General features: G+C 43.7%; 1 protein-coding gene across 2 annotated transcripts; it reads right to left on the bottom strand.

The window, feature by feature from the left end:
- Positions 1 to 380: 380 nt before the first annotated feature.
- On the bottom strand, positions 381 to 11,777 carry LOC121394788 (nuclear factor 7, ovary-like). 2 transcript variants are annotated; one of them, XM_041566819.1, is made up of 2 exons: positions 11,702 to 11,777; positions 381 to 1,460 (listed from the first exon to the last, which is right to left on the bottom strand). In XM_041566819.1, exon 2 carries the CDS (start codon positions 1,365 to 1,367, stop codon positions 549 to 551), a length of 819 nt encoding a protein of 272 aa, XP_041422753.1. In that variant the 5' UTR covers positions 1,368 to 1,460; positions 11,702 to 11,777; the 3' UTR covers positions 381 to 548. The 2 variants fall into 2 exon arrangements, with proteins under 2 accessions (XP_041422753.1, XP_041422752.1); XM_041566818.1 differs by lacking the exon at positions 11,702 to 11,777 and adding an exon at positions 11,539 to 11,695.
- Positions 11,778 to 12,129: the final 352 nt, after the last annotated feature.

The following is a 12,129-nucleotide window of genomic DNA, read 5'->3' as shown; positions in this document are numbered from 1 at the left end:
AGACCTTAGGGGCAACTGGTGGGGTAAATCAGAATCGCCCGAGCAGGGGGTAATTAATAGACCTGCAGATGGAGCTTCTTTTGGGGGATTCTGGTAGGAAGTAGCAACACAGAATATTTATATATTTAATGGGCAATTTGGTTTATTCCCCCTATTACAAATGCTACTTAGAGATGATGGGAGGGAATTGGCAATTATTTTGTTACACAAGTAGAATCACACAGATCCAGGCACATTTTAGAGCTAGACTGTACAGAACTTTTTTGGACGACTTATGGACACCAATGAAATGCCCACAAATTAAAAGAGCACAACATTTTTAAAATTATCTAACATGAATCAAGTGGCACTAAAAGGTTTAAATGAAGCGCCAAACCAGATGCCGATGAAAAATGTAATAAAAAAAAGAGAAAAGAATCAGTATAATGTTAATTGACACTTGTTATTGGTGCAGTGGGATCAGGGACAGATGTGGGAATGGCAGATATAGTTACTCCCTCTCCTACAGTCATGTGACCAGCGTCTACCTCTCTTTATTGGTCATTTTGCTAAATAATGATTTTCAACCAGGTACCTGCCCACCCTACCAAACAAGCAGCATGAAGGGGCTCAGTGAATGTGGCAGTGAAGGTGTGTAAGTGTCTGATTGGCTCACTCAGCTCATAAAACGACAGACGTCCGGCCTCATAGTCCAACCAGATCCTGATTCTCCTGCAGGAAGGGACGTGGGGTAACTCTGTCCATCTACTGTCATGTACCACTGAATATCTGTTATTATCTTCCATGTACAAACACCAGGACTTGTTATTATTCCCAATTGCAGACTGTCGTCCTCCCCTCTCTATACTGGGATAGGCCACCCCTACCCTCCACTCCCCTGATTTACTGCCCTCCACTTCCCAGTAATGTCGTCCTGAGAGGAAACTCCTGCTGCTTAAAGTCTGAGCATATTCCTGAAATCTCTCTGGGGATTGTGGGTAATGTAGTTCTGTTGGTGAGTAGGAAGCAGATTTCCTGTTCCCTGATACAGATAAATGATTCCCAGCTGTGTTTATATCCAGTAACAGGTCTGTAGCCTCCTGCCCATAGATCTGTCTCTTTATACCCAGCACAATATGAGCCAATCCAGGGGCCATTATCCCATCTGTGCCCCCCTCATTATGTGCCCCCTCAGCCCCACACAGTGCAGCTCCATGTGATTCCTGTGCCAGTAAGGAACACAATCTATCACACATGTTACACATCTCCTCCATGTCAGGGATCTGCCCGACCAACTCTTCCTTCTCTGTCGCTATCACATGGATAATATCATCATCTTTCTTCTCTTCTCCTCTGAGCTCCTTCTGCATCTGGGTCTCTGTCTCCATTTCTGTCACTGTCTCTCTGTTTCATTTCCACAGTTTCTTCACAACATTTATCTCTTCCTTCTTCTCAGGCTCCTCATTCAACACCACATTTGCCTACAAGGGAAAGTTAAACAAATTAAGGAAATTATTCATTTTAATTTTCCCCATAACTGATCCCTTCCAATCCCTTTATCAGCTTAGTCACTCTTCTCTGTATTTTCTCTATTTCATAAAAATTGCATCTGAGCACTGAAGACCAAAACTAGTACAAGTAAGTATTCAAGATGGGGCCTTAGCAGTGCTTCGTAAAGGGAAAGGATGATCCTCTCCTCATGAAGCAATACCCCTTTTAATAAAGAACTTGTTTGCACTTGTGGCCATTGCTTGCTACAGATTTACTTTTACTATGCTTGAGTAGCACTAGGACCTTCCCGATCATGGATCTGACCAACCTAATCCCATTAAGGAACTTTGTACAAGTATATTTATCATCACTGAATCTCATCTGCCAAATTAAATAATAGTGGACCCAATACCGAGCCTTGAGGGACCCCACTAAGAACCTTACTCCAAGTAGAGAATGTACCATTAACAACCACACTCTCTACGCAATCCAGTAGCCAGTTCCCTATCCATGTGTTACATCTAGTATAGGTAAATCTAAAAACAACTGGACTTGCTGAGCAATCAATGAAGACATTTCACTACTCATCCGAGCAGCTTCTTCAGTACAACTGACTGGTGTGGGAAATTCTCGGCATATAAACTCTTCCACTAATCCAATCACAATGGCACATTGTAACTCTTCAAAGAGGTGACATCTGAAGAAATTCACCGAGGTGTAGATTGTGTGTAGTTACTGTGATAGGATTATCCAATGTGTCATGTGACTCCTAGATACAGCTGTTGAATGGATGTGTGACGTGTTCTGAAACTGCCGGGGTACAGATGTTGGAACAACATTGTATGTACCAGACAGGTGGTGTCAAAGGCCCCCGCCTCTGTTCAGGGATGGTTTCTGCACCTTGAGATGAATCTCCTCTTTCACGCCTCGTTCAAACCAGCGTCTTCTTTATCCAAGATTTGAACCTTGCTATCTTCAAAGGAGTGTCCCTTGTCTTTTAGGTGTACAAAGATGCTTTAATCTCAGATGCAGACATCAGGGACTCACCCCTTGTAGCCTACGCCTGAGTTCCACTGCAAAAAGTCAAAGAGCCAACAAGATTTTACAAAAAGCACAAAAACATCTACTAAATGAACGGGTCAAACAGATCAACTTTACCATTGATGCCCTTAAGCAGAAAGTTGAACATCAAAACCGAGTCTGGCAAAAGAACTGCCTGATGGAACTCTGGAAAGGGTGGTTGTGTTTGTTGAACATGCACAGATTGCCCAACACAAATAAGCGACAAATAAGCAAATTCACCACGTTACTGTCACGAAGCAGCAGTTGGAAAAGGACTGAAGAACTAACCTGGAGGCAGAAAGATGAGACAACAAACAACACCAAAGACACGTGGGTTAGGAACCTATCAGATAGGGTACTAACTCAGTTGGAAAAGGACGTGCTAGCCAAGGGGTTAAACTATGCATTGACACCACAACACATCCCAGTAGTTGAACTCATCACAGCCACAGAATCTGCTATCAAAAATAATCACTTGAAAAAGGAAGAAGCGGAACAACTCCGGCTAAAAGTGTCAGCTGCCTTGTTAAGTGCCAGAACACCTCCCTCTAACCTTACTACTGAGGAGAGCGCTCAGTTCTCTGAGTAAGGACCCGAACATCACTATCCTGCCAGCAGATAAAGGGAGATGCACAGTTGTGCTCGACACAACTGACTACGACTGCAAGATAACCACTCTGCTCAGTCATAGCAATACATATGAACCCTTAGGGAAAGACCCAACCAGTGGTTACAAGAAAAAGGTGATCGGTTGCCTACAGCAAATTGAAAAGGAGAAAGCCATTGATCGAGTTTTATACCACCACCTGTACCCCAGGGAAGCCACACCATGTTTATATGGACTCCCCAAGATACACAAAGAAGGAGCCCCACTAAGCCCATTGTCAGCAGCATAAATTCAGTGACATACAACATTGCAAAATTCTTGGCTAACATCTTAGCCCCGTTGGTAGGCAATACAGTGCATCATATCCAGAATGGCTGTGCAATGGGTTCTCCAGTCTCTCCCATTGTAACAAACCTGTACATGGAGGAAGGCCTTACTTACTTTCCAGGGAACTACACCGACTCACTGGTTCAGGTATGTGGATGACACTTGGGTTAAAATCAGATCCAATGAAGTGGCGGCCTTCACAGAACACATGAACTCAGTGGACAATAACATCAAGTTCACAAGGGAAGATGTCCACGAGAACAAACTTGCCTTTTTTAGGACTATTTGATGTGTATCCAAGAGGGGGGTAACTTGAAAACGGAAGTATACAGGAAACCCACTCATACGGATCAATATCTGTTGTTTGATTCCCACCATCCGCTGGAACACAAACTGGGTGTCATTAGAACTCTGCACCACAGGGCGGAATGTGTGGCAACTGATACAGAGTCCAAAGACAAAGAGCAGAAACATCTCAGAGGAGCTTTGAAAGTGTGTGGCTCCCAGACTGGGCCTTTGTCAAAACAGCAGCAACTAAGCCCAACAGGAACACCAATAGAAATAACCGCCCGGAGACACAAAGTAGGTGAAACATAGTCATCCCATATGTAGCTGGAGTGTCTGAGGATTTTAACAAACACCATATCCCTGTGTTTTTCAAACCCAGCAACAAACTGAGACAAAAACTGGTACACCCAAAGGATCCAACACCAAAAGAAAAACAAAGCAATGTGGTATACGGAGTCCAGTGTAGTGAGGAGAGCACAGATCTTTACATCGGGGAGACAAAACAACTGCTCTCCAAGCGAATGGCTCAGCACAGGAGGGAGAACTCTACAGGGCAACACTCGCTGTCCTAAAAGACAAGGGAAGAGTTTATATGCCGAGAACTTCCCACACCAGTCAGTTGTACTGAAGAAGCTGCTCGGATGTGAAACGTCTTCATTGATTACTCAGCAAGTCCAGTTGTCTTGAGATTTACCTATACTAGATATACCATGACCTGGAGGAATAAAAATCTTCATAGTCATATCCATGTGCAAGTCAAACATATCCTTACAGCCTAAAGCAAATAATCTGTATAATGAATGCATAAGTACAAGTATAAAGCTAACAGTATATGAGGTGCATGTGTTTTATCTATGTGTGTGTGTGTGTCTGAGTGTGTCTGTGTGTGTGTGTCTTTGTGTCCTGTTACCTCACAGGACACTCCCCCTCACTCTCTCATTAGCTGTAAGTACTTCCTTGTTACCTCACAGGACACTCCCCCTCACTCTCTCATTAGCTGTAAGTACTTCCTGGTTACCTCACAGGACACTCCCCCTCACTCTCTCATTATCTGTAAGTACTTCCTGGTTACCTCACAGGACACTCCTCCTCACTCTCTCATTAGCTGTAAGTACTTCCCGGTTACCTCACAGGACACTCCTCCTCACTCTCTCATTAGCTGTAAGTACTTCCTGGTTACCTCACAGGACACTCCTCCTCACTCTCTCATTAGCTGTAAGTACTTCCTGGTTACCTCACAGGACACTCGCCCTCACTCTCTCATTAGCTGTAAGTACTTCCTGGTTACCTCACAGGACACTCCCCCTCACTCTCTCATTAGCTGTAAGTACTTCCTGGTTACCTCACAGGACACTCCTCCTCACTCTCTCATTAGCTGTAAGTACTTCCTGGTTACCTCACAAGACACTCGCCCTCACTCTCTCATTAGCTGTAAGTACTTCCTGGTTACCTCACAGGACACTCCCCCTCACTCTCTCATTAGCTGTAAGTACTTCCTGGTTACCTCACAGGACACTCCCCCTCACTCTCTCATTAGCTGTAAGTACTTCCTGGTTACCTCACAAGACACTCGCCCTCACTCTCTCATTAGCTGTAAGTACTTCCTGGTTACCTCACAGGACACTCCTCCTCACTCTCTCATTAGCTGTAAGTACTTCCTGGTTACCTCACAGGACACTCCTCCTCACTCTCTCATTAGCTGTAAGTACTTCCCAGTTACCTCACAGGACACTCCCATCCTCACTCTCTCATTAGCTGTAAGTACTTCCTGGTTACCTCACAGGACACTCCCCCTCACTCTCTCATTAGCTATAAGTACTTCCTGGTTACCTCACAGGACACTCCCATCCTCACTCTCTCATTATCTGTAAGTACTTCCTGGTTACCTCACAGGACACTCCCCCTCACTCTCTCATTAGCTGTAAGTACTTCCCGGTTACCTCACAGGACACTCCTCCTCACTCTCTCATTATCTGTAAGTACTTCCTGGTTATCTCACAGGACACTCGCCCTCACTCTCTCATTAGCTGTAAGTACTTCCTGGTTACCTCACAGGACACTCCCCCTCACTCTCTCATTAGCTGTAAGTACTTCCCGGTTACCTCACAGGACACTCCTCCTCACTCTCTCATTAGCTGTAAGTACTTCCTGGTTACCTCACAGGACACTCCCCCTCACTCTGTCATTAGCTGTAAGTACTTCCTGGTTACCTCACAGGACACTCCTCCTCACTCTCTCATTAGCTGTAAGTATTTCCTGGTTACCTCACAGGACACTCCTCCTCACTCTCTCATTAGCTGTAAGTACTTCCTGGTTACCTCACAGGACACTCCCCCTCACTCTCTCATTAGCTGTAAGTACTTCCTGGTTACCTCACAGGACACTCCCCCTCACTCTCTCATTAGCTGTAAGTACTTCCTGGTTACCTCACAGGACACTCGCCCTCACTCTCTCATTAGCTGTAAGTACTTCCTTGTTACCTCACAGGACACTCCCCCTCACTCTCTCATTAGCTGTAAGTACTTCCTTGTTACCTCACAGGACACTCCTCCTCACTCTCTCATTAGCTGTAAGTACTTCCTTGTTACCTCACAGGACACTCCCCTCACTCTCTCATTATCTGTAAGTACTTCCTGGTTACCTCACAGGACACTCCCCCTCACTCTCTCATTAGCTATAAGTACTTCCTGATTACCTCACAGGACACTCGCCTTCACTCTCTCATTAGCTGTAAGTACTTCCTGGTTACCTCACAGGACACTCCTCCTCACTCTCTCATTAGCTGTAAGTACTTCCTGGTTAACTCACAGGACACTCCTCCTCACTCTCTCATTAGCTGTAAGTACTTCCTGGTTACCTCACAGGACACTCGCCCTCACTCTCTCATTAGCTGTAAGTACTTCCTGGTTACCTCACAGGACACTCCTCCTCACTCTCTCATTAGCTGTAAGTACTTCCTGGTTAACTCACAGGACACTCCTCCTCACTCTCTCATTAGCTGTAAGTACTTCCTGGTTACCTCACAGGACACTCGCCCTCACTCTCTCATTAGCTGTAAGTACTTCCTTGTTACCTCACAGGACACTCCCCCTCACTCTCTCATTAGCTGTAAGTACTTCCTTGTTACCTCACAGGACACTCCTCCTCACTCTCTCATTAGCTGTAAGTACTTCCTTGTTACCTCACAGGACACTCCCCTCACTCTCTCATTATCTGTAAGTACTTCCTGGTTACCTCACAGGACACTCCCCCTCACTCTCTCATTAGCTATAAGTACTTCCTGATTACCTCACAGGACACTCGCCTTCACTCTCTCATTAGCTGTAAGTACTTCCTGGTTACCTCACAGGACACTCCTCCTCACTCTCTCATTAGCTGTAAGTACTTCCTGGTTAACTCACAGGACACTCCTCCTCACTCTCTCATTAGCTGTAAGTACTTCCTGGTTACCTCACAGGACACTCGCCCTCACTCTCTCATTAGCTGTAAGTACTTCCTGGTTACCTCACAGGACACTCCTCCTCACTCTCTCATTAGCTGTAAGTACTTCCTGGTTAACTCACAGGACACTCCTCCTCACTCTCTCATTAGCTGTAAGTACTTCCTGGTTACCTCACAGGACTCTCTGATTTCTTGCAAGTCAGGCCTGAAATGACAGTCTCATACCCAACTGTTCAGAACAGTCCCAATTTTGACAGCTCATCCAGGAGTCCCAACTTGTTACTGAAATGTCCCAATTTTTTCTTTGATCTCCTGCACTGAACAGCCTGAACGAGATACAAAGTTTATAACTTAGATGGCAGAGAGCCCAGAATAGTCACCAGGTGCACTTTGATACTTTTGTAACAATTTAAGATAAGTAAAGAAACAATTGTAACAATTTGAGATAAGCAGGTCTCTTGGGGAAACTGTGACTTGCAGCTTAAAGGACAACATAGTAACATAGTAACATAGTAAGTAAGGTTGAAAAAAGACACATGTCCATTGAGTTCAACCTTTTTTTTTTTTTTTATTAACTACCTTTCTGCCAGTTGATCCAGAGGAAGGCAAAAAACCCATCTGAAGCCTCTCTAATTTGCCTTAGAGGGGGAAAAATTCCTTCCTGACTCCAAAATGGCAATCGGACCAGTCCCTGGATCAACTTGTACTATGAGCTATCTTCCATAACCCTGTATTCCCTTACTTGCTAAACACCATCCAACCCCTTCTTAAAGCTATCTAATGTATCAGCCTGTACAACTGATTCACTTCCCAGCTCTCCCTGTAACTCCCCTTTCCCTCCTCTAATCTCATTGGCTCCCTCCTGTCTGCTGGGAGGAGCTACTGGTGAATAAAGCATCCGACCCTTCCTTGTACCTATCTAATGTATCAGCCTGTACCACTGATTCACTTCCCAGCTCTCCCTGTAACACCCCTTTCCCTCCTCTAATCTCATTGGCTCCCTCCTGTCTGCTGGGAGGAGCTACTGGTGAATAAAGCATCCGACCCTTCCTTGTACCTATCTAATGTATCAGCCTGTACCCCTGATTCACTTCCCAGCTCTCCCTGTAACACCCCTTTCCCTCCTCTAATCTCATTGGCTCCCTCCTGTCTGCTGGGAGGAGCTACTGGTGAATAAAGCATCCGACCCTTCCTTGTACCTATCTAATGTATCAGCCTGTACAACTGATTCAGGGAGACAATTCCACATCTTCACAGCTCTCACTGTAACAAACCCCTTCCCAATATTTAGCTGGAACCTTTTTTCTTCTAATCGGAATGGGTGACCTTGTGTCAGCTGGAAAGACCTACTGGTAAATAAATCATTAGAGAGATTATTATATGATCCCCTTATATATTTATACATAGTTATCATATCACCCCTTAAGCGCCTCTTCTCCAGAGTGAACATCCCCAATTTGGCCAGTCTTTCCTCATAGCTAAGATTTTCCCTTTACCAGCTTAGTTGCCCTTCTCTGTCCCCTCTCTAATACAATAATGTCCTGTTTGAGTGATGGAGACCAAAACTGTAGGGCATATTCTAGATGGGGCCTTACCAGTGCTCTATACAGTGGGACCCCCTCCTCCCGTGACTCTCTGCCCCATTTAATACAAGTCAAGACCTTATTTGCCCTTGATGCTGCTGACTGGCATTGCTTGCTACAGACAAGTTTATTATCTACAAGGACTCCAAGCTCCGTCTCCATTATGGATTTGCCTAGTGCAGTCCCATTAAGGGTATAAGTGGATATTGTTACATCCCAGGTGCAGGACTTTACATTTATCAACATTGAATCTCATTTGCCACTTAGCTGCCCAGATTGCCAGTTAGTCAAGATCCTGTTGCAAGTGCCACATCCTGGATGGAATTAATTGGGCTGATAGTTTTGTCTCATCTGCAAACACTGATACATTACTTACAATCCCCTCCCCTAAGTCATTAATGAACAAGTTAAATAAAAGTGGACCCAATACTGAGCCCTGGGGGACCCCACTAAGAACCTTACTCCAAGTAGAGAATGTCCCATTAACAACCACCCTCTGTACCTGATCCTGTAGCCAGTTTCCTATCCATGTGCAAACGACTTCATTAAGCCCAACAGACCTTAGTTTAGAAAGCAGTCGTTTGTGGGGCACAGTATCAAACACTTTGGCAAAATTCAAATAGATCACATCTACTGCCCCCCCCCACTGTCCAGAATCTTACTTACCACATCATAAAATGCAATCAAATTTGTCTGACATGACCTATCCTTCATAAAGCCATGCTGATTGTTGCTCATAATGCCATTCATTAGGACAAAATTTTGAATGTGATCCCTTAACAAGCCTTCAAATAATTTGCCCACCACAGATGTCAGACTTACTGGCCTATAATTGCCAGGCTGAGATCGTAATCCCTTTTTAAATATTGGAATAACATCAGCTTTTCTCCAATCCATAGGCACCATACCAGATGACAGTGAATCTGAGAAAATCAGAAATAAGGGCTGGTCTAAAACTGAACTAAGCTCTCTTAGAACCCGGGGGTGTATGCCATCAGGCCCTGGAGCCTTGTTTACATTAATTTGTATTAAAGCTTTATGAATCATATCCTGAGTCAGCCACTGACTAGATTGAGCTGAGCCATTAGTGCAGTTATAAAGTGAGCCTGGGAACTCACACTCCTCTATTGTATACACTGAAGAAAAGAACTGATTTAACACATTTGCCTTATCTGTATCTGTTACAACCATACTGGTACCATTATTTAATGGAGCAACACTCTCAACCTGCATCTTTTTACTATTAATAGATTTAAAAAACTTTTTAGGGTTAGTTTTCACCTCCACCGCAATTAACTCTTCATTTATTTTCTTAGCCTTCCGGATTGCTGATTTACAACATTTATTACAGTGTTTATATTCATTAAATGCAGCTTCTGTCCCTACAGATTTGTAATTTTGAAATGCACCTTCACCTTCATTAGCAAAACTGTATTAACACATAAAAAACACAGAAATGTGATCAAACTTCCATAACCTGCAAAATGTACTTGGTAATTAGGGGGTGTGGCCACACATATGGGAGTGGTCAAAAAATTGCCCCTTTTGTCCCTGTTTCTATTTCAAAAATGTTGGGAGGTATGTAGTGTGTGTATTGAGGCAGAAAGATGCCACTGACTTATTTATTGGGATGTTTGGGCCTCTGTTTTATTAGAGCTAAATCTGGGTCAGATATTATGGCAGTAGTCCAAGAGGGAGACTGTGAGGGACTGGGGGAGGATTCACTCTGTCTCTGTCTCTTCCCTGCTCTGCATTAACGCAGGGATTCCAGAGATAATTAACAGCAATAGAGAAAGACTTAAAGGTACAGTTCACATAATACAAGTTCATTTTTTTGTAGAACTACTAGTGCTGCACAACACACAATAATAATAATAATAACAATAATGATAATAATAATGATAATGATAATAATAATGATAATAATAATGATAATAACAATAATAATGATAATAATAATAATGATAGTAATAATAATAATGACTATAGATGGGGAGTTACTGCTTTGCAGTTACTCTTGTGGGTAAAGCACTGCTATGTGTAACTACTCACAGAAGCAGTAGAGAAGGCTCTCCAAGCCAAACACTAACCCTAATACAACTCTCACACAGATACAATTTGAGTGTGTATGTTCTCATATATATATATGTGTGTGGGGGTTCTCTGTGGGTACCCCAGTTTCCTCCCATACTTCAAATACATACAGGCAGGTCCATTGGCTCCTGAAGTGAATGTGAGGGAAGTTGGGGTGCTGGTGTCTGTGTGGGTCACTTGTGAGGAGTTACAGGGGTTTGTGCCTCTCACTATAAAATGGGGTGGATTGTGGCCCAATATTACAAATGAAGGGTTAACTCTGCCCTGAGATCACAGTGATAACGGTGGGTTGAATAATTCGGGAGTCATGGGGGTTACTAATGAATGTGCTACATGTGCTGCTGTGGAATATGCTAGTGATACAGAAAGGATTACTAATAATGATAAATGTAAATAATTACAAATATAGAAGCGGTTGTATCTGTATATTGTGAACTTGAACTGCCTATAAAGTCCCTACTTTCCCTTCAGTACATGTGGGAGTGTCGTGCTATAGATAGAAAGTTTCTCCTGCAGATAAAGAATCATACCATATACACTATATATATATATATATTCCATCACATGTTCCCCATGTCTATCCCAGCCCCCCAGCAGAATTAGTCTGAGCATGAGAGGGGCAAGTAGTGGGGGCATCAGACAGAGCTGGGGGAATAATTGACTCACCGTTAGTAAGAAGCAGCCGGGGAAATGATCCTGAGCTCCAGATGGGATCTTCCAACTCTCCTACACACAAACACACACACACTACTGACAGACAGACAGACACACACAGATGTGACTGCAGGTTATTAACAACACAGACTCCCCTCAGCTCTGCTGAACTTACTGCTTCATCTGAATGTCTGCTCCTCCCCCTCCTGCCATAAAGTGCTCCCCTACTGTCAGCAGTGCTGCAATACATTCCTATATCCCAAGAACATTACCATATCTGGGAATCACTTTCCATAAACAGCTCCCCCCCCCCCATATTGGGCCCCAGCATCTGCCAACTCTGCTCTCTGTGTTACAATAAATTGGCTTAAAGGGACACTACACCCCCTAGTTCTCTATAGACATTATTCTGGGATTTGTAGTCCAGCAACAAATGAGTAAAGTTGAGTTGAGCAGAGCAGTGCAACAGGGTTTACTTCCCCTTTAAGTTTTTGGTCAGTAGAATTCTCATTGGTGAATTGGTTTCATGTATAGTTAGTCAACTCCTATAGAGAACACATACAATTAGAAACCTTTCTCACATCTTTCCTAAGCAGAAGAACA

This window comes from Xenopus laevis, chromosome 6L (assembly GCF_017654675.1).
Source record: "Xenopus laevis strain J_2021 chromosome 6L, Xenopus_laevis_v10.1, whole genome shotgun sequence".
Lineage (NCBI taxonomy): Eukaryota > Metazoa > Chordata > Amphibia > Anura > Pipidae > Xenopus > Xenopus laevis.
This window is presented reverse-complemented; position numbering and strand designations above follow the sequence as displayed.

Excerpts from the sequence above, each read along its gene's own strand:
- LOC121394788 (XM_041566819.1), bottom strand. The coding sequence starts at position 1,367 with ATGGAGACAGAGACCCAGATGCAGAAGGAGCTCAGAGGAGAAGAGAAG.